The 22,436-nt window shown below is 43.6% G+C and overlaps 1 protein-coding gene across 1 annotated transcript; it reads right to left on the bottom strand.

Annotated features, from left to right (window-relative positions):
• Window positions 1-10,465: 10,465 nt before the first annotated feature.
• On the bottom strand, window positions 10,466-22,436 carry LOC124087650 (olfactory receptor 10T2-like). Its single transcript, XM_046436633.2, has 2 exons — window positions 22,382-22,436; window positions 10,466-11,777 (listed from the first exon to the last, which is right to left on the bottom strand). The coding sequence occupies exons 1-2, from the start codon at window positions 22,434-22,436 to the stop codon at window positions 10,774-10,776; spliced, it is 1,059 nt and encodes a 352-aa protein (XP_046292589.1). The 3' UTR covers window positions 10,466-10,773.

Below are 22,436 nucleotides of genomic sequence, written 5' to 3'. Positions count from 1 at the left end.
CACTGCCCGCTCTCCAGAGCCAGGTCATCAAGGACCTCCTCCCAAGCAAGCCCCGCCCTCTTCACTCCTCCCACCCCGCACGAGGCCCCGCCCCCTCGCCGGAGGCCCTCCTGCGCTGGGGCATCTGCCCTTTTCTAGACCCTGGAAGGTGGGGTTCGCTTCCCAGGGAGTGGAGTAACGTGGTCCGGATTCCGTTCCACCACGTCCCAGACTGTTCAACCTCTGGAAAACGAACTACCAGTCTGTAAAGGAGGAGTCGTTCTTACAGTCAGTGCCCTGCTTCTATCCAAGACGCATCACGCTGTTTTTGTTTTTACACTTGTCTCCCTTTCTCTGTAGCCTTCTGGGATTTGCCTCTGAGGATTCTCAGTCGTGGTTAATTTTACCTTATACTGAATCATTCCTACGTCTTAATATCACCCACTATTTTAAAAAGTATTTCCAGGGGCTGGGAATGCAGCTCAGTGGTAGAGCATTTGCTTGGACGAGGCCCTTGTTTCCATCCCCATCACTATCAGAAAGAAAGAAAGAAACCCGCTCCTACTTTTAGCAAAATTCCTCTGTGACTTGTATATACCTAATGACTCTGTGAACACGCCTCCAGTTTCCTCCGGAACCTAATCTAAACAGGCTCTTCCTTCCTGCTTCATGAGAGCTGTTCTGGATTATTCCAGAAGTCTCCAAATTGGTCCCTCTACCTCCTGTCTCACTCAACCCAATTTTCCCAGGCAGTGTAAAGAAGTCACCTCTGCTTGGCCTTGCTTAGTGAGGGGACCTATAATTAACAGGATGAACCACAAACTTCCTTAGAAGGGCCTTCTAGGCTCAAACTCCCAGAGACAATAATGAAAGCGTGCTCATTACTTTGGGGCAAGCACTTGTTATGTGCAAGGGGTTGTTCCAAGCACTTTTCATATAATAATTCATTTTATTTTCACAGTCCTGTAAGGTAGGCTGACTACCTATTTCATAGTTGAAAAAGCTAGAGCACACAGATATTGAGTTACTTGCTGAGAGTCACACAGCTCGTATATGACAGAGGCAGAATGAGAACTCAGGAAGAGCTACCAAACTGGAGCACCCCCAAGATGAATGCTGTGTTTTAATCACTGCCTGGCTTCTCTCATGTCTATCACAGGGTGTAGTGTTTGGGACCCACCCAGATCCCCTTGCAGTTACATCCCAGCTGCAGAATCTCCATCTCTTTGAGGATTTCAAAGCCCATTTTATTCAGCAGTGCTGCCCAGCAGGCCAGAAAGGCTGAGGAATTAATACCTCCTGCTGCTGGGCAGCCCTCAATCCAATGGTCAGTGGACATAGGTGACTACCTGGGTCTCTCACCCTGGGGTAGGACAACTCACAGGTGTGTTTCTACACGCACTCCCAGCCTTTCCCTGGGCCATGAAGGCCCACTGCCCCCAGTGGTAACTTGCTTGATACCATACCCTCTTCTGGCCACCTTCCCTCTCTCAGCTCTTCCCACTCACTAGGGTTTCCTTGGATCATCTATAGAACATCTCAAACAAACTACCTACTCATTCCTCTTCCAAGAAACTCAATCTAAGACCCAGAGTTCAGTACAAAAGCATATTGATAAAGTTTTACCCAATGAGTGAGTAAATTGCTCACCCAAATGAAGAGCAACAAGTGTCATCTAGAATGGCAAAACAAAGTGTGGGTGAAAAAATCCCAACACTTCTAGCTTCTTCTTAGAAGCATTGCCTGTTCACCAGAGCATTGGCTTTTAGAACAATGATTGGCCTTTCTCCAGCAAAATTCTTTGAGGTTGATTAACTTTGCCCGTCTTGTCAAATTCATGATTACCTGAAACCACTCATTTCATTTCAGAACTCACTTCTCCCTGAGCCAGGTCACAAGTAAACCAGGTTGACCTTAACAGGATCCCCAGATTTTTTTTTCTCTTCTTATGGTGCTGAGGGTTGTATTCAGATCCTTCTGCATGCTAAACATACACCCCACCACTAAACTACAACCCCAGCCCCATTTACATATATTTCTTTTTTGAGATGGAGTCTTGCTATATTGCCCAGGCTGCCCTCAAACTCCCAGGCTCAAGTGATCTTTCTGCCTGAGCCTCCCAAGTAGCTGGGACTACAGGCATGTGTCCCCACACCTAGTTTCCTGAACTTACCCTATTAGAGTTTCACATTCACAGTCTCCACCACATTGATGCATTGCTCTCCTTTATAAAACCTTTTTCATAAACTTTTTTATGTTGGAATAATTTTAAGTTTATAGAAAAATTGTAAAAATAACAAGAGAGTTGATAAATATCCTTCATTCCAGCTTACCCTATTGTTAATATATTATAGAAATGGGTGCATTTGTCAGAATTAGGAAGCTAATGTTGACATATTGCTATTAGCTAAATTTGAGACTTTATTCCAGTGTCATCGGTTTTTCTGCAAATGTCTTTTTTCTGTTCCACTATCCCATCACGACCCCACATGGCATTTAGTCACCTCTACTTTGATTATCTTTCACCGAGACACCATGAGCCAGCCATTATTTCAAACACTTTGAAAGTTTTACTAAAGCCAAGTCCAGTGGCTCACGCCCGTAATCCCTGCCTCTCAGGAGGCGGAGGATGGCAAGTTTGTGGCCATCATGGACAATTTAGTGAAACCCTTTCTCAAAAACTACAAAAAGTATTTACTCACTTGATGCTCATCACAACCTTATGTATGAAGTATGTACAGTCATCCTTCAGTATTCAAGAGAATTTACTTCCAGGATCCCCTCAGACACCAAAATCAGTGGATTGTCAAGTCCCTGATATAAATCGGTGTACAATTGCACAAAACCTCACTAATCCTTGCTTCCACATCCTTGAGCCATCAGCAGCTTGCCTGTGCCTCCAACCATGCTTGTGAGGTGTAAGGTGTGAGTCATCCCTGGCCCCAATCCTGCATGAGGTAGAGCCCAACAGAGGCCTGTGGAACTGGTATTTCCACCCACTCAAGCAGAGCCATGAAAACCAACTACTCCTCACAACGGGAAAAATTTAAAAATCCACAGAAACCCCAAAAGCATTACTAACTGGGTTGTTAGTGATTCATAAATGAACTGATTTCCCAATTTTTTTGCAAAAAAAAAAAAAGAAATAGAGGCAGCCTACAAAAAATTAAATGTGCTTACTATCTATCATCTTAAAGTAAAATTGAAATCAAGAACTGGGATGTAACTCAGTGGTAGAGCACTTGCCTAGTATGTATGAGACCCTGGAGTCAATCCCCAGCACCAAAAAAAAAAAAAAAAGAAAGCACACACACAATGAAATCAAATATCCTAGAGTGAGCTGACCCATAACAGCTTTATTTGTAATAGTCAAATTTTGGGAAAACTGGACTAAGGACGTAGCTCTGCGGCAGATGCTCAAATGGTTAAACATTACATCCATTCTGTGGACGACTACTCAGCAACATGATAAGCATTTATTATATATATATATATATTATCGATTATAAAAATCAAGGCAATTATTACCAGTGGATAAAATCAACATCCCCTGAATGTGTCCCTCTTTAGTCATGCCCAGTACCTAAAGGGAGTAGGAACATTCTATTGCCAGAAAGTTTTACTATTAGACAATCATGAATACACACAATCTAGAAACTGGTCCAAAACTTTATTTTTCTTTTGAATCTCCTTTCAGTCCACCCGAGGTTGGAAATATTCAGTCCCATTTCCCTCCCTCTTCTCATACCTCACATTTCCTTTGGATTGTTTTTTTGTTTTGTTTTGTTTTATACCAGGGTTTGAACCCAGAGGTGCTTAACCACTGAGCCACATCCTCAGCCCTGTTTTTATTTATTTTAAGACAATATCTCCCGAAGTTGCTCAGGGCCTCACTAAATTACTGACACTGGCTTTGAACTTGTGATCCTCCTACCTCAGCCTACACCCCCAGCCCTTCTTATGTTTTGTTGCCCAGGCTGGCCTTAAACTTGAAATCCTCCTGCCTCAGCCTCCCGAGTAGCTAGGATTACAGCTTTGTGCACCACCACGCCTGGTAACTATGATGTCTTGAATAACAGGTCACGCACGCATTGAGTCTGAGCCTTTGGGGACATGGGTGGGAGAAGCCAGACTACATGTGTGTGTTGGCTAGTTATTGCCCCTGTTAATAAAGAGAGAGAGTGTGTGTGAGGCAAGCTGAGATGGAAGGAAATATAATTAGGGATGCTTTCTTTCCACACAGCCTGTAATTTTCAAAAGGACGAAATCTGCTGATGTGGGGCATCACAGGGCTTCAAACACAACTACTTCTGCACTCCCAAAGTAAAGTAGTGACACAAGGTGGCTCTGGGGAAACAGTCACAGCAAGAAAGATATTAGGTCTTTCTGAACAGTTGCCCACTTAGTCTTCTCTTCTAGACTGTGAGAGTCCACCTAGCAACAAGGATACTGCCTTCTCTCTTGTGTTAGTCTGCTTTCTGTTGCTATAGCATAATACCTGAGTTTGGGAACTTTATAAAGAAAATGTGTTCATTTAGCTCACTGTTCTTCAAACCATAATACTTCCAAGCCTACTGGGTTTTTTTAAGTATATTTAGATTGGATTTTTTTTTTTAATGTGGTACTGAGCATCAAACCCAGGGCCTCACACATGTTTTACCACTGAGCCTGGGAAGATTTGTCATGCTTGAGTGAGATTCATGTGTTATTTGGGATTAATTGGTTTCATATGCTAATCCTGCTTTTAACTATCCAATCTTGCATTTCAAACTGGATGGAGCGAATGACTAGATCATTAGGCTACATCCCTTGGAGAAGAACTTTCTCTGTGTGAGTAGCTGAAGTGATGAGTCTGCACAACTGGATACAGTAACACCAGTCCATCTGGCCCCACCGGTTTAGGAGGTGCTTTCGGATCTGTTAGAGCCGAGCTATCTATAAGACACATAAATCCTTCTCTTGCTAACAGGAACTGCCTTTTAGAGCACAGCTTCTATTTTAGTTTATTTTTCATTGTGGCAAAATACACACCCTAACATAAAGTTTGTCGTCTTACCTAGTTTTAATCATTTAGCTCAGCAGCTTTAAGTATACTGAGTAGGTTCCTATTTGTGCGGCCCTCACCACCATGCAGCTGCAGGACTTTTCATCTTGCAACATTGAAACTCTCTACTCATTAAACACTCCCTCCCCAGCCCTTCCACCCACAGCCCTGGCAACTGCTCCCCTGTCTGTCTCTCTGGGTTTGTCTACTCTGAGTACCTGTATAGGTGGACTCCTTCGATATTTGCTCTTTTGTGACTGGCTTATTTCACTTAGCGTAATATCCACATTGTGTCCGACTTTTCTTCCTTGTAAGGCTGAATTGTATCCCACCACACGGATCACCACGTTTGGACATTTGTTTATCCATTCTTCCACCGATGGACTCTTGCGTTGCTCCCCACTCCCCCTATTGACTGATGAATAATCTGCTACCAACATGGGTGTACAAAAGTCTCCTTGAGAACTTGCTTTCAATTCTTTTGCATGTATTCCCAGCAGTGGAGTTGCTAGATCAGGTAGATGTGCTAATACTTTTTTTTTTTTTTTGGTACCAGGGATTGCACCCAGAGGTGCTTAACTACTTGGGCCACATCCCCAGCCCTTTTTATATTTTATTTATATACAGGGTCTCCCTGAGTTGTTTAGGGCCTTGCTAAATTGCTGAGGCTGGCCTTCAACTTTTGATCCTCCTGCCTCAGCCTCCTGAATTGCTGGCATTACAGGCATGTGCCACAGTGCCCAGCTAGATCATAGGCTAATTCTGTTTTTAACTTTTCGAGGAACCCCCATACTATTTTCCACAGTGGTGGTACCATATTATCTTCCCACCAAACAGTACACTCCACCTGCCTGCCAACACTGGCTATTTTCTGTGGGGTTTATTTATAGTAAACATCCTAATGCATATGATAATTTGACTTATGATTCATCATCTTGCAAAGATTCATTCTTTCCTAGATCTTGTCAATGCTTTACTTAGAGATAAAATGGAAATACTGACCAGCTACAAACATACACATCAAATTCAGTTCTCCTAAAGAGCAGTTAAGGCAGCCCAGCCACACTAAAGGATACGCCCATCCATGTTTCTCAATGTGAGATTCATGTGCTATTTAGATTGGATTTATTTTTATTTTTTTATTTTTATGTGGTATTGAGCATCATATTGGTTTAATTGGTTTCTAGAACAATTCTTTTAGCTCCCTGGTATGGTTTGCATATGATTTGACTGTATCCATGCATTGGAAGCTTGGTTCTCATGTCATGGTGCTGAGAGGTGATAGGACCTTTAAGAGATGGGGCCTAAAGCAAAGTAATTAGGTCATTTGGGGAGCTGCCCTTGAAAGGGTGATCTGGCTTCCTGTTTTGAGATCAGATGTTATCACTCACTCTCACACGTATTCCCAACATAATAGACCTTCACCATAGGCTGAACCAATGGGGCCACTCAATCTTGGATTGTCCACCTCCAAAATTATAAGCTAAACAAACCTTTTTACTTTAGAAAGTAAACCTGCCTCAGGTATTTTGTTACAGTAATGAAAAATACACCCCCAAAATTGTATCAGCAGAAAATGAGCTCCAAAAGCATCAGTTGCAGCTATAAGGAGCAGAGGACAGTAAGAAACCTCCCATAGGGCAAAACCAGATATAAAAAGAAAGTATAGCATCTTTATTCACTCTAACTTTAAAAATTTTCCCCTCAATCCTTGACCTCTGGATAGTGACAGAGGGAAAATTAAAGGGAAAACACTATTGAAAACACCTGTTTTCATTTTGAGGAATGGGCTTTGGACTGCAAGTAAACACACACAGGTGCAAATGGATCTAAATGATATGCACAACTGATTTTTTCCTATAACAAGAAACATCACTAAGGACACAGACTTTTTCTTCATCTTTTCTACCATCCTCCATATGTGTCACAACATGGTTACAGAAGCTCCAGACATCACCTTCTCACACAGACTCAACTAGATAAAAGAAAAGAAAATGTATCATCTAACATTTTTTAATGGTTTAAATGCAAGAAAACTATAGAATCGCCTTCCACTGACTTCCTGAATCATGTGCCCACCCTCATACCACTCTCTAGCAAGAGAATAGAGTTACTGTGATTGGCCAATAATAATAAAAATTCTCGGGCTGGGGTTGTGGCTCAGCAGTAGAGCGCTTGCCTAGCATGTGTGAGGCACTGGGTTTGATCCTCAGCACCACACAAAAATAAATAAATAAAATAAAAATATTGTGTCCAACTACAACTAAAAAATAAAATAAATGATGATAAAAATTGTCAGCTGTGGAGCTAGGTAGGAACCTATTTTCCAAGATTTCCCTGAAACCCAAACTACAGCAGCATTCTGTTTCCAAAATGTAAAAGGAAGTCAGACACAGTGGCGCACATGCCTGTAATCCCAGCAACTTGAGAGGCTGAGACAGGAGGGCCACAAATTGGAGGCCAGCCTGGGCAACTGAGTTAAGACTCTGTCTCAAAATAAAACAATAAAAAATAAAAAGACCTGGAGCTGGATCTCAGCAATAAATCCCCTTTAGTTCAATCCCCAGTAAGGAAAAATTAAAAAAAAAAAGATGTAAAAGGAAAAGAAAGATATTGAGTGAGTGAACCTACATGAGAGGTTCTTCCCAGAATTCATGCCATGGAGTGGGGGGGGGGGGGCGGGCAAGGGGGGCATGGCTTCTCCACATGCACGTACAAGTAGGGAAACGTGCTTTTCCTAGCTCACATTGTTTTAGGCTGAATTCAGTTCTTCACCGACTTTTTGGCTGGAGGCTACCCTCAGTTCCTTGCCAAGTGAGCTGCTCCAGAATGGTAGCTGACGGGGCTGGAGATGCAGTTCAGCAGCAGAGCGCTTGCCTAGCACACGCCTGGCCCTGGCTTCCAACCCCAGCGGCACAGAGAAAATAAATGGCAGCTGAACTCACCAAAGCCAGCAAGGGAGAGATAAGTCAGCAAGAGATAAGTCAGCATCTCTCTCATCTGATCCTGCAAATGATATCCACTCAAAAGCATTTTCAAAATAGTAGCCCTGTGAGAACCATATAATCGTATACACACTTAAATATGCAGAATGAGTAGTAAAAAAAAAAAAAGAGAGACTCAAAGAGAGGCTGGGGTTGTGGCTCAGCAGTAGAGTGCTCACCTAGCACATGCGAGGCCCTGGGTTCAATCCTCAGCACCACATAAAAATAAGTAAATAAAGGTATTGTGTCCAACTGCAACTAAAAAAATAAATATTTAAAAAGGGGGGGAGGAGTGAAGGTGGGAGTTCATAACCCACTTGAATCAAAGTGTGGAATATGATATGTCAAGAAATTTGTAATGTTTTGAACAACCCACAATAAAAAATTTAAAAAAATAAAAATTAAATAAATAAATAAATAAATAAAAAGGGGGGAGGGCAAGGCATGGAGTCTGCATGAGAAGTCAGAGCTGTTAGAGGTGACCACTCAGTTTCCCCAATGTGATCAGAAGGGAGTGCGTGGGAAAAGCTTCCAGCAGGCTTTGCCTTCTTCCTTTCTCAGGGATTCCAATAGGAAGTGTATTGACAGGATCCACTGGGAAATAAGAGACCTCTTCCTGAGAGGTAATTCAGGGGCCGCTAGGTAATTCTGCAGGTGTGGGCAGAGTCAAGGGCTGGTGCAGCACCCCCAGTTGGTGACTCGGGAAGATGTAAATACCTGTTAATGATTGTCAGACAGAAGCCTTGAGCTATCAATGAGGCCCATCCAGGTTTGTCTCCTGAGACATAACAGAGCAGAGAATAGAATGGATCTACTGAGATGAAGGAAAAATAGGGCACATTAAGCACAAACCATAATTTCTTGGAGAATCTCATGGTGTCAGCCCTGTCACCAATGTTTAACAAATTCTTATTTTTCTAGTTCTTTGATGTATAAAATTAAGATATTGATATGGGATCTTTATTCTTTTCTAATGTAAGCTTTTCCTACTATGAATTGCCCTCTGAAAACAGCTCTTGCTACATACCATAAGTTTTGTATAATTTTTTTTTCACTTTCATTTATCTGAAAGTATTTTCAAATTTGACTTGTAATTATTTCTTTGACTTTCTGGCCAAATGTGTTTTGTTTAATTTCTGTCTATTGGTTTTTCTTTCTGTTACTGATTTCTCATTTTATTTTATTATGGTCAGAGAAGACACTTCAGATTTCAAGCCATCACCAATGTTTAATTAAGCAAAAGGGAACCACTAATCCACAATTAGACATCACTTTATATTTAATACCATATCTGTCACTTGTAAAAAGATAAAGTAAGTGTTGCCAAGGATGTGGAGAAATAAGAATCTAGAATTGCCTCTTGTTGTACAAATCCTATCCCTACTTATACAACCAAAGGGACTGAAAACAGAGACACTAACACATATTTGTACACAAATATTCACAACAGCATTCTTCGCAATACCTGATAGGTGGAAGCAAACCAAGTTTGTTTCCAACAAGTGGTTCATCCATACAATGGAATATTTTCATCCGTACAATGGAATATTTTCATCCATACAATGGAATATTTTCATCCGTAAGAAGGAATAAGTTCTGGCACATGCTACAACATAGATGAACCTTAAACATGATGCTAAATGAAACAAGCAAGACACACATTGTGTGGTTCCACTTGAGGCTATAACAGGATTAGGCACATTCACAGATATAGAAAGTAGATTAGGGGTTCCCCAGGACTGAGAAGCAGGGGAAAGGGAGAGTTGTTACTTCATGAGTATAATGACATTCAGTGGGACAATCAAAAACTTTTGGAAGGAGGTGGTGGTGGATGTTGGCTCAACATTGTCAACATAGCTAATGCCACTGAATTTGACACTGCAAAATTATAGAAAGGGAAAGGTTTATAATACGTTTTTTGTTTTGTTTTGTTTTGTTTGGGGTTGGGTTGGAGTTGTGGCTCAGCGGAGAGCGTTTGCCTAGCATGAGCGACACCCTGGGTTCCATCCTCAGCACCACATAAAAAAACAAATAGTCCAACTACAACTAAAAAATGAATATAAAAAAACGCTTCATCCCTCATTTGCTGCATATACAAAAGAAATCAAGGACAAAAGAGGGAAAGCACTAGAAGCTGATAAAGAAAACAACTTAAGAGTGTGGTTTTGAAAGGAAGAATGAACAAAGACAGCCTTGATCCCGTGTTTAAAAAAAAAAAAGTGAGCTGGGTGGGTGCACACCTCTAATCCCAGGGGCTTAGAGCCTGAGGCAGGAGAATCACGAGTTCCAAGCCAGCCTCAGCAATCTTGTGAGGCCCTAAGCAACTCAGTGAGACCCTGCCTCTAAGTAAAATGTTAAAAGAGCTGACGATGTGTCTCAGGGCTTAAACGCCCCTGGGTTCAACACCCTGTACAAAAAAATAAATAAATAAATAAATAAAAATGAATTACCTCTTAAAATAAATGGGTGCTGGACACAGCGCGAGCCCTGCTCTCTTCTGGCTAAAAACCACCCCACACTGCGGACCAACCAGTGCGGACCAAGCTTTGGCGGCAGCAGGGGCGCCCTTCCCTGGTGCCTACGTTGCATCGCTTCAAAATCATTGAAACCAAGAAAACGGGGGAAAATCATCTTTTATTGAGTTTTTACTGTCTCGGAAACTAATCAATAACAGCCTTTTCGTTTGGTGTAGGACTGGCTTCCGTTTTCCAGGTGGGGGATCTGGGTCTCAGGAGGGGCACCTGGTGAACAGTGCAAAGCCAGTCCTCATCTTGAAACCCCGCCGCTGCGCGCCAGGGTCCTCTTCAGCGCCACCCTCACCTCCTTGTTGCGCAGAGTGTACACCACGGGGTTGAGCAGCGGCGTCACCACCGTGTAGAACACAGCCACCAGGCGGTCCCGGGCGGGGTTCGCCCCGGAGTCGGGCCGCAGGTAGATGATGGAGGCGCAGCCAAAATGCACCACGACCACCGTGAGGTGCGCGGCGCAGGTGGAGAAGGCTCTGCGCCGGCCGGCGGCGGAGCGGATCCGCAGGATGGCCGCCACGATGAAGGCGTAGGACAGGAGGATGAGGAGGAAGGAGAAGAGCACCACCAGCACGCTCAGGAAGAAGATGCCCAGCGCCCTCTGCGCACTGTCTGCGCAGCTGAGCTGCAGCACCGGGGCGATGTCGCAGAAGAAGTGCTCCACGCGGCCTCCGCGGCAGAAGGGCGAGGAGAAGATCATGCAGGTCTCGACCAAGGCCACCGAGAACCCAGAGCAGAAAACCAAGGCTCCCAGGCAGAGGCAAACGGTGGGTCTCATGATCACTGAATAGCGCAGGGGATGACAGATGGCCACGTACCGGTCGTAACCCATCAGGGTAAGGAGGAAGCAGTGGCTACAACCCAAACCCAGGAAGAAGAACATCTGAGCCCGACAGCCAGAGATGGAGATGGCCTGGCTCTCCATCAGCAGGTGGGCCAGCATGTTGGGGATGGTGACCAGCGTGTAACAGGTCTCAGAGAGGGACAGCACCGCCAGGAAGCGGTACATGGGTGTGTGGAGCGTGCGATCCACATGGATGATGGTGATGATGGTGACGTTGCCACTGACGGTGACCAGGTAGGTGAGGAGGAACAATGTGAAGAATGTGGTCCTCAGGTGTGGAAGGTTGGAGAATCCCACCAGCAGGAACTCTGTCACTAGCCATGTCCCATTCCCCCTCTGCTTCTCGGGAGCCTGGGAAGAGAGGACAGTAAATGCACTAAGTAAGCAGTAAGTAGAGGAGTCTGCTCGGCCTCAGGTCCGGTGGGGTAGCAGAGTCATCCCTGTTTTATAAACAGGACAGACACACAGACAGGTAAGTCATTTGTTTCCTGGTATCACCCAGTTGACTAGTGTCTCCTCAATGAGTAAGAAAATCATAGGAACAAATAAGGAGAAGATGCTGGGGGTGTGGTGGGCGGAAGGCAGTGAGAACATTGTTATCTTAGTTTAAAGTCCCTAGAAACAGATCCTAGATAAGGATTCAATACCCCAGAAATCACAAGAAGGGAAGTGGAAGAGAGACAGGCAGTATTAACAAGGAAATGACCTATCTGAGAAACTGGAATCTCTTTCCACCTGGGGTCTGAGAGGGTTGAGGAACACACACATCTCAGTGTTAGCCCACCCGAGAGGCCAGAGGGCTGGGGTGTTCATGCACCAACTCCACTTAGTCATTGGTTGAAGGTTTTTCCTAGCAGATGTTAGTTTCCAAACACTTCCTGCTTGTCAAATGTACAGGGGATTCAATGTCAGTCTGGTGAGCAAGAAAACAGTAAGAGCCCAGGGAATGTGGGTGAGGAATTTACAGGGTCTGCGGGAGGATGGGGGAAAGAACCCCTGAGAAGGCGACACCTATAACTTTGAGACCTGAAATAAACCCAATAGCACTTTAAGTGTCTAGGGGTGCAACTCAGAGGTAGAGTGCTTGCCTGCATGCGTGAGACCCTGGGTTCAACCCCCTGAACTGCCAAAAGGAACAGGGTGAAAGAATTAAGGAAGTGAGGGAGAGAGGAAGAAAAAGGAGAGAGAGAAAGAAAAGACAAACCCTACTACCCAGGACTGCATCGACATTTTTCCTTCTCTCATAAAAAAAAAAAGAATAAATAAATAAATAATCAGGGCACCATGGCACACACCTATAATCCCAGCAACTGAGGCAGAAGGATCACTAGTTCAAGGCCAGCCCAGGCAACTTAGCCAGACCCTGATGCAAAATAAGGAGGGCTGGGGATGTAGTTCAGTGGTAGAGCACCCTGGCTTCATCCCCAGTACCAGGAAAATGACTGTGCTGGTGTCAAGGTGAATGTAATCTTCAACTCTAAATGTTCATTTTTTTTTCCCTTCAGATTTTAGAAGAAATTAATATAACTTCATGAGCCTTCTAAGACTATTGCGTGTCCTGAGTGCTGTGCCTTATGGATAAATTGTGGGTAAATCAACTGCAAAGGAACTCTGAGGTTATTACCCTATTTAATTCAAATGATGGGGCCTCAGGAGAGATCCTGAAATTGATGATAGCTTTATCATTTCATAATTTATTAACCTGCTATCTCAGGAGGTGTGGGGGGTGAGAGAACACATTTTGCACTCATTTGAAACATGGGACTTGTTATAAGGAAAATGGTCCTAAGATGATCTTTTCTTGCTTATCAAGAGTTAATTTATGGGTTTTGGATCAGTGGTAGAGCACTTGCCTAGTACAAGCAAGGCCCTGGGTTTGATTCCCAACATTGCAATCAACCAATCAATCAATCAAATAGTTAATGGATGAACTCTGAATGTCAAAGAGACATCTGCACTCTGGTTTTCACTGCAACATTCTTTACAATAGCCAAGACATGGGAGCAACCTGACTCTCCATCAACAGATCAATGGATGAAGCAACTGTGATCCAAAGAAGAAAATCCTGTCATTCACACCAACATGGATGATCCTGGGGGACCTTAGGCTCAGTGGAATAAGCCAAGCACACAAAGACAAACACCACATGATCTCGCTTATTTGTGGAATCTAAAAAACGTTGAACTCAGAGAAATAGGTAGTAAAAAGGTCATTAACAGCGGTTTGAAGGTTAGCAGTTAAGGAGATGTTTGTCAAAGGTTAGAAACCTTAAGCTGGATGGAAGGAATCCATTTAAGAGACCTATGGCACACATGGAGACTACAGTTCATAATAACATAGTGCTCAAAATAACTGAGAGTAAATTGTAAGTATTCTCACCACAAAAAAAAATGATAAGTATATGTGGTCATGCATGTGTGAATTAGTGCAATGTAGCCATCCCATGATGTCTACATAGTTCAAAACATCACAACATTGACAAGATAACTATGTACAACCTGTGTACGTTAATTAAAATAAGTGTATAGTTCTTTAAGTTAATTGGCTTAGATAAGCACGGCTCAGCCTTGAGTTCCTGGAATACCTCCTCTGAAAGGAAAAGATGGGTAGGAAGAGAGGCCTGGCTTTCCCGCCACCTAGTGGCAGCTGTGGTAAACTGCAAGCTGTAACCATTAACAAGAAGAGAAGAATATTGAATGACTGTGCCCCTGAAAATACTCATCGACAATACAGCCTCATGCATAGCTGAAGATCAGCACTTAAATGTTTGGAAAATTGGCTAACATTTTCACTTTGGAAACATAAATTTTAAATTCTAACTGTGGAGATAAATAAAGTAGACACAAGCAACTAAAAATATCCTTTAAGAAGTTGAGAGAGATTCTGGTTAGAAAGAAAAGGAGCAAAAGGTGGTGAGAGAGGGATGCCCATTTTTCCTGAAGAGAACAAAACTAGGAAGCAAGAAACATACAGCCTGTGGCTGCAGCCCTGAGGGACAAATGTTTTCAGTCAAAGGCTGGAGAGGGCGTATTTTGGCTTGTGGGCCGTCTAGTCTCTGCTGTGCTGCAATGCTCAGCTCTCTCATTCTAGTCCACAAACAGCCATAAGCATTATGAAAATGAGTGTGCCTGGCTGTGTTTCAATAAAACTTTGTTTCTACAAAGAGGCAGGGGGCCAGATTTGGCCCCCTGACTATAATTTGCCACACCCTATTCTAGCACAAGCAAAATTGAAAAGACATTCAACTTAGGAGGAACTCCAGTGAGATTCTCAGAGGGATTCATATAATTTAAATCTTCAGAAAGTAAAGCAAAATGAGACCTCAAACCAAGAATCTAGGACTCCACTTAAGAAATCCAGATCTAAGAAAAGGCATACTGAGCAGAGATGTCCAGAAGATGGTCTACAGAGCCTTTTTACTGTAAATTAAATAATATCAGAGAGACCATCAGCAACTTTAGAGAGAGAGAAAATGATACACATTCAATTATATGGAAGACTTCCCCGAGAAAAAAAATAATCAGATGTCACTATATAAAAGGTGGAATTCCTGAACCTCACAGATTTATAAGCAAATCACAAACTAGAAGAAAGTTACAATTCTACACCATGTTTAACTTTTTTTTTTTTTTTTTTTTTGCATACATTGAAGCCAGAGACACTCTGTCATTGATCTAGTCTAAGCTGCTCAGGCTGGTCACAAACTTATGATCCCCTTGCCTCAGTTTCCTGAGTACCTGTAATTACAGGTGTGCACCTCTACACCCAGCCTTTGTGTGTGTGTGTGTGTGTGTGTGTGTGGTGCTGGAGATTGAACCCAGGGCCTTGTGCATGTGAGGCAAGCACTCTACCAACTGAGCTATATCCCCAGCCCTCACCCAACCTATTTTTAACTCTTACAAATCATTAAGAAAATAATGATCATGCAGACCCACACAGCCCCATCATTTGCACAGTTCAACTGAAGGCCCACACACACCATATGTCTGAGTATTTAAAGTTAAAACTAAATTAAATAAATTTTAAAAATAAAATGTACGAGCAACAGGGGAAATAATAGGAGTTAAATGAATCACACTGCTCTTCTTTGGTATCACAGGGCATTTGTTCTAGAGACACACACCCCCTCCCCAAATGGATACCAAAATCTAGGAATACTGAAGCCCCTACGTAAAATGGCACAGTATTTGCATATAACCTATGCTTCCTGTTCTTCATTTTAAATCATTTCTAGATGACTTATGACTAATACATGTAAACACTATGTAAATAGTTGTTATGTTGGATCATCTAAGGAATACTGACAGGAATATAAGTAAAACGAAAGTAAAGCAAAATGAGACCTCAAACCAAGAATCTAGGACTCCACTTAAGGCCTGATTACATTTTTGATCCCTGGATACTGAATCCATAGGCACAGAGAACTACCTGGATTCTAACTTCCTACCTAAGGAACAACCTCCTTCTTGAGCTGGGAGGGTAGCTCAGTGACAGAGTGCTGACCTAGCATGCCCTGGGTTCAATACCCAGCACTACAAATAATAATAGCAACAACATACCTTACTGATGACTTGAAAAGTCAGATTCAAATATGGAGCTCCTGGTCTCTTCAGAGGTCCACAGCAGAAGATGGTGGTGGTATGGGACGCACCCTGAGCCTCACCCAGCCTATTTTTAGCTATTTTTAACATGGCCTGTCCCCTTCTTTTCCCAGCCCAGACTCCAGCCAGCACTCCAGAGGCCTCACGTGTACTGTACAGGCAACTACAGGCTGCAGCCTCCACCAGCAGCCACTCCCTGGCCACATCCAGGGCACACACACCAGCAGTGTGGGCCACAGCAGAGGGATGGACCCAAGCAAGGGGTGCACTCTCAGACCTGATGGTGGCTGGTAGCCACCTAAGCAGGCAATTGTGGGGTTCTATGCAGCACTGATTACACAGGATGCAAACTCAAGATCAACACATACTCTTGGCTTTGTTTTTTTAAGTTAAGTGGCTTAGATGAGCACGGCTCAGCCTTGAGTTCCTGGAATGCCTCCTTTGAAAGGAAAAGATGGATAGGGAGAGAGGCCTGGCTTTCCCGCCACCTAGTGGCAGCTGTGGTAAACTGCAAGCTGTAACCATTACAGGAAGAGAAAAATACGTGCCTTGGGGTGGGATAGGACAGAAAAGGGCCTGAGTAGGATCCCTAGAAGCATCACTAGCAGGGCAGAGGCCCCTGTTGTCCAAGGCTAACAGTTGGCAAGTGGAAAATGCAAATATCCAACGCCATTTGGATGAAAGATATTTTAGTTTTGTGATAATCAAAGAAATGCAAGTTGAAGCAAGATAGCTTGTCCTTCACAATTAAACACATAGGTTATCATAGGACCCAGCATCACCACGCCTTGGTATAGACCAAAAAGAACTGAAGACAGTTTTTTGAATAAGAACTTCCACACAGATGTTTATAGCAACACCACTCACAAGCACCAGCTGGTGGAAATGGCCCAAATGTCCATCAGCTGATGAATGGATAAGCAAACTGGGCACATCCTAAAATGAAATACGATTCATCCATAAAACCATGATGTTCTGATACCTGTCACAACCCAATGATAAATATGATGCTCAGTCAGAGAAGCCGGACACCAAAGGCCACATATTGTATGATGACATTTATATGAAATTTCCAAACTGGGTAAATCCAAAGAGACAGAGAGCACCTTCATGGTTGCTAGCACTGGGGGAGGGGAATAGAGAGTGATTGCATATGAGTTAAGGGTTTCCTTTGGGGATGATGGCCATTTCTTTCCTTTTTTGTTTTGTTTTGTTTACTATGGATTGAACCCAGGGCACCTAACCACTGAACCACATCCCCAAACCTTTTTTTTGTATTTTATTATAGACAGGGTTTCGCTGAGTTGCTAAGTGTCTCACTAAGTTGCTGAGGCTGAATTTGAACTCACAATCCTCCTTCCTCAGCCTCCCAAACTGCTGGGATTTCAGGACTGTGCCACCACTCCCCAGCAACAATATCTTGAAACTAGAAAGAAGTGGTATTTATACCACATATGCATGTCTCCAGGAACACTGAATGGCCCACTTTAATTCTCATTTTATACTATGTGGACTTCAACTCGATTTTTTGAAAGAGAGCACTTTTCATGTATCACGTTGGCACCAATCAAGAATGGAGAATTTAGTATTTTAAAAAAACTATAAATAAATAGAAGAGAGATCCATAGAACAGAGGAAAAGTAACCTGGGGAAGGAGGAAGAGAGGAAGGGGAAGTACTAGGAACCAAACTGAAGCATATTCTAGTCCATGCTTGTACAATCATGTCATTATAACCATAGCGAACTAATAAAAACTAATTAAAAAAAACTAATAAAAAAGAATTTTTTAAAAATTGGAGAATGAGCACTGTGTGCTGCCGTGTGAGAGCTTCGGTTGGTCCTCTGCCCTTCCTTGCCTGGCAGGTCGTAAGAGCACACAAGTTGCCCATATCCACATACCAAAAGCCCTACTGTGGCCCTGGAATTTCACGTCCAGTTTTTTCTCATAAAGAAATAATCTAGGGCTGGGGATGTGGCTCAAGCGGTAGCACGGTCCACTGGCATGCGTGTGGCCCAGCTTCGATCCTCAGCACCACATACAAACAAAGATGTTGTGTCCGCCGAAAACTGAAAAATAAATAAATAAATATTAAAAAAAAAAAAAAGAAAGAATCTATGGGGCTGAGTGGTAGAGCACTCGCCTAGCATGTGTAAGGTACTGGGTTCGATCTTCAGCATCACATAAAAATAAATCAACAAAATAAATGTATGTGTCCATCTACAACCAAAAAAAAATTTTTTTTAAATGACTTAATAGCCAAATATGGTGTCCCACGCCTATTATCCCAGCTATTCAGGAGGCTGAAGCAGGAGGATTACAAACTCAAGGCCAGCCTGGGTAACTTAGAGATACCCTGTGTCAAAATTAAAAGGGCTGCGGTGTAGCCCACTGGTACAATGCTTGCCTGGAATGTACGAGACACAGGGTTCAACCCCCAGTGCAAAATATAAAATAGAGTTGAACACCTTTCCCGCAATCTCCCTCCAAATCAGTCACAGCCTGTGGTTTGGGGTTAATATTCTGACCCTCTGCAATGTCACTCTCCCCACACTCAGTTTTGAATCTCAGTCCTAAGGCCCAGGTTGGGCCAAGGTGGCTTCTCCCGCCCTGAGGTCACACTCACCATAGTACTGGAAGGCTCACACTGTCCCTGCCAGCATCCCTGTGCCTGAGAAGGGAGGGACTGAGGATCCTGGTCCTGATATCGTGGGGGTCTCTAGAGTTGCCACCCCAGGGGACCCTCAAGTCACTAACAAGCCCCCCAGAGCCAGGCTGTCGGTGCCTGAGGGCTTTTTGGCTCTGGAGACTGGAGACCCCAGGGCCTTCTTCCTCAGCACCCAGCCCCTGAAGGCTCAGAGAGGGGAAGGACTAATTGGCACTTCCCCTTGTGATGGCAGTCACACGTGCACGCTCAGCCCATCAATGGTCCTGGTCCCCAGGAGTGTCCAACCTGAGCTGGGCGAGCCTGCTTCCTCAAGGAAGTGAAGCCCCAGGCCCTGCTGTCCCAGGGAGGAAGAAGTTGATGCTTCAAATCATGACGCGGACTGCCCAGCCTTCACGTGGCCTGGACACTCATCTCCCAGCCCCCACCCTCTGCTCAGACCTTAGCAGTCACCACATCTTTCTTCTCCCCGTGTCTCCCCATGCCCTCAGCCCCGCTCTCTCCAGCCTGCAGCTCTGCTCTGTTGCAACAGCAGCCCCGCCAGCGCTTCCTCCAGCACCTCCTCGGCACCTGCCACCTGAACTCGGGCTCTGGCTGTGTCCCCCACTACTCAGGAACCTTCCATAGCTCCCCATGCTCTCAAAGTTCAGTTTCAGATTGCCCATCTGCACATCCAAGACCCTTGGCCCCTGCTGCCCTCTCTAATTCCAAATATTGCCAATATTTCCAGTCTGCAAAATGACCCTCACCCGAGCATAGACTAACAATAAGGAAATAAGTAGGAAATAAGTCACCAAGTGACCTTCCTCGGAGATTTCCATGCTCTTTTACACCATTTTGCTTCTGCCTGTTTTATTTTTTTTTCCCACACTTTTATGATGGAATTTGTTGCTCCATATTCATACATGCACACACCCTTTTCCTAGTCTTCTGACAAACTCCTGCTTGTCCTGAAAGACACATCTGTAGCATTACCCCCTCCAGGAAGCCCAGAGGGGTAAGAAAGTCAAGGTCTGAAAACGTCAATCATGTCAGAGATTTGGAATGCTCCTGGGGACGGTTGTACCCCAGTGCTCCTGGCCTGCTGCACGTTGAACAGAGTAAGCTTTGGTGTCCAGAGAAAGTCCTCAGCCACATAGATGCAGGCACTGGGCATTGGAGGACAGGGTAATGTGCACCAAAGTGAGCAGAACAAGAGGAGAAGGGCAGGGGAGTGACAGTACCTGCTCCACACAGTTTGTCCCTCTCATCTGAGCACCAAGTCCAGCCACCTCATCAGTGAAATCACGTGGTTTAAATGCCACTTCCACACCAGTGCTCCCCAAATCTGTTTAACCTACCTACTAAACATGGGCCTTAGATGTGCTCAGAACACTTCCATAGTCTTGCAGTTGGGCAGAACTAACAAAAAGAGTGTCTCATGGAATTTATTGAGTGGTTGTATCTAAACGGTACTGGTGACGCAGCCCACAGAGAGTACCGCTGTGCACCCTGGTGATCGTGAGGACAACGGCAACCTGCAGCTGGCTACCAAGGCCCAGCATCCCAAGTGGCCCCCGTCCCATCCCGATGTGTGAAAGTGAGGAGGAATATGTAGGGCATCTGCTGTGCTCAAGATGTTTCACTTCACACGTTGGGGGAGAAATGCAAGCTGCTTCAGCTTGAATTATTACCTTTGCTTCTTCGAATGCCTGCCTGAAATATTACACACACACACACACACACACACACACTCCTGTTGATATTAAGTTGGCATTCATCTAAACTAAATTTTTATCAACTAAGAGGCTTATTGTCATCTCCAGAGTAATCACTAAGACAATGACTCAAAAATACATGATAAACTGGGCACCGTGGCACATGTCTGTAATCCTAGCAGCTCTGGAGGATGAGGCAAGAGGGTGGAGAGTTCAACACCAGCCTCAGCAACATAGCAAGGCCCTAAGCAACTCATCAAGACCCTGTGTCTAAATAAAATACAAAAAAAGGGGGGGGGGGGGCTGAGGATGTGGCTGAGTGGTTAAGCGCCCCTGGGTTCAATACCTTATACCAAAACAAGGATAATAATAAATGACAAGAGAATTAAAATAGTACACTAGAAAATACCTATACCAAGGAAGATATAATGGATGAACTGAAGGCAGGAAATGATATTCAGAAAACAAATAGCAAAATGCTGAACACAACTCCTAACTTATCAGCAATGACCGCAATGTAAATAGATTAAACTCTCCAATTAAAAGGCATACTTTAGGAGGATGGACAATAAAGCATTACTTGGGCTGGACATGATGACACATGCCTATAATCCCATCTACTGGGGAGGCTGAGTCAGAAAGATAGAAACTTAGGGAGACCCTATCTCAAAATAAAATTTAAAACAGCTGGGGATGTAGCTCATTGGTGGAGTGCCCCTGGGTTCAATCCTTACTCAGTCTCTCTCTCTCTTACACACACACAAAAAGGCAGAAAATGTAAAAAATAAAAATTAAAGTGCAAATTAACAAAACACCAATAGAAAAGCAATAAAGAAAATAATTAGAAACAACTTATTTTAAAAGATCAGCAAAATTGACAAAGCTCTATCTAGCAGGAAAACAGAGAAGACTTAATTTTTGAAAACCAGAATTGAAAGAGGATCATTACTGCTGATCTTTAGAAATAAAAAGGGCCTATGATGGAGTGCTGGGACCAACTGCACAACAGGCAGGCAGCTGCTCAGGAGGCTGAGATGGAGGACGGCGTGCGCCCAGGAGTGGAAGGCCAGCCTGGGCAATGTAGTGAGACCCCCTTCTCAACAAATAAACAAAAAAAAAAACACAATAAGTAAAGCAATTGCACACCAAAATATTAGATAGGGTAGATGAAATGGACAAATTCCTAGGAAGACACACGATACCAAAACTGACTCAAGAAGAAAGGGGCGGAAATCCAAACAGACTTATAAATTTTTATTAATTTATTTATATTTTTAATTTTAGAGGTACTGTAGATTAAACTGAAAGACACTTAGCCACTGAGCCATATCCCTGGCCCTTATTTATTTATTTATTTTGACACAAGTTCTCACTAAGTTGCTATGGTTGGCCTCAATCTTGCAATCCTCCTGCCTCAGCCTCCCCAGTTGCTGAGATTACAGGCATAGGCCACTGCGCATAGCTCAGACCCATAACAATTTTAAAAATTGGTAATAAAAATTTTCCCACCAAAGGAAAATCCAGGACCGGATAGCACCACTGGTTGATTTCTCACCAAAGATTTAAAGAAGAATTAATACCAATCCTTCACAACATCTCCTTAAAAATAGAAGAGGAGAGATCATGTTCCTACTCATTCTATGAGGCCCAGTATAGTATCACCCTGGTATCAAAACCCTGAGGTAGGATTTAAAAAATCAAATAGAGGCGCTGGGAATGGGGCTCAGTGGTTGAGTGCTTGCCTGACATGCATGAGGCCCTGGGTTCAGTTCCCAGCAACGCACACGTACACACACTAGGTAGAAATGAAGAACAAGGAAATACAATTTTAATCTAAGGTTCTGCATCCAAGCCAGCCTCTCTTCCAGACCCATCGCTCCCAAACTCTGCAAAACCTGTAAATCTTAAAGATACCATAAATTCACCCATTTACAAAAATTATCTATACACCATTAATTAGCTCACCAATAAATAGATTAAGTAAAGAGAGAGAGGATGTTTTAAGAAAACCTATAATTTAGGGGATTTTTCCATCATCACCTACTGATCAGGTCATGGATCCTGAGAATGATCAGACTGGGGTCATCCTCATCTCCCAT

The sequence above is a fragment of the Marmota monax genome, unplaced genomic scaffold (genome assembly GCF_021218885.2).
Source record: "Marmota monax isolate L192 unplaced genomic scaffold, Marmota_monax_Labrador192_F-V1.1 WCK01_AAM20220418_F8-fsc00021, whole genome shotgun sequence".
NCBI classification, from domain to species: domain Eukaryota; kingdom Metazoa; phylum Chordata; class Mammalia; order Rodentia; family Sciuridae; genus Marmota; species Marmota monax.
This window is presented reverse-complemented; position numbering and strand designations above follow the sequence as displayed.

What these genes read in the sequence shown, in the direction of transcription:
- LOC124087650 (XM_046436633.2), bottom strand. Translation starts at nt 22,436, where the DNA reads ATGGGAGATGAGGATGACCCCAGTCTGATCATTCTCAGGATCCATGAC. An exon ending in CAGGATCCATGACCTGATCA is followed by an intron (nt 11,778 to 22,381) that starts GTAGGTGATGAT and finishes GAGGCCGAGCAG; the next exon opens with ACTCCTCTACTTACTGCTTA.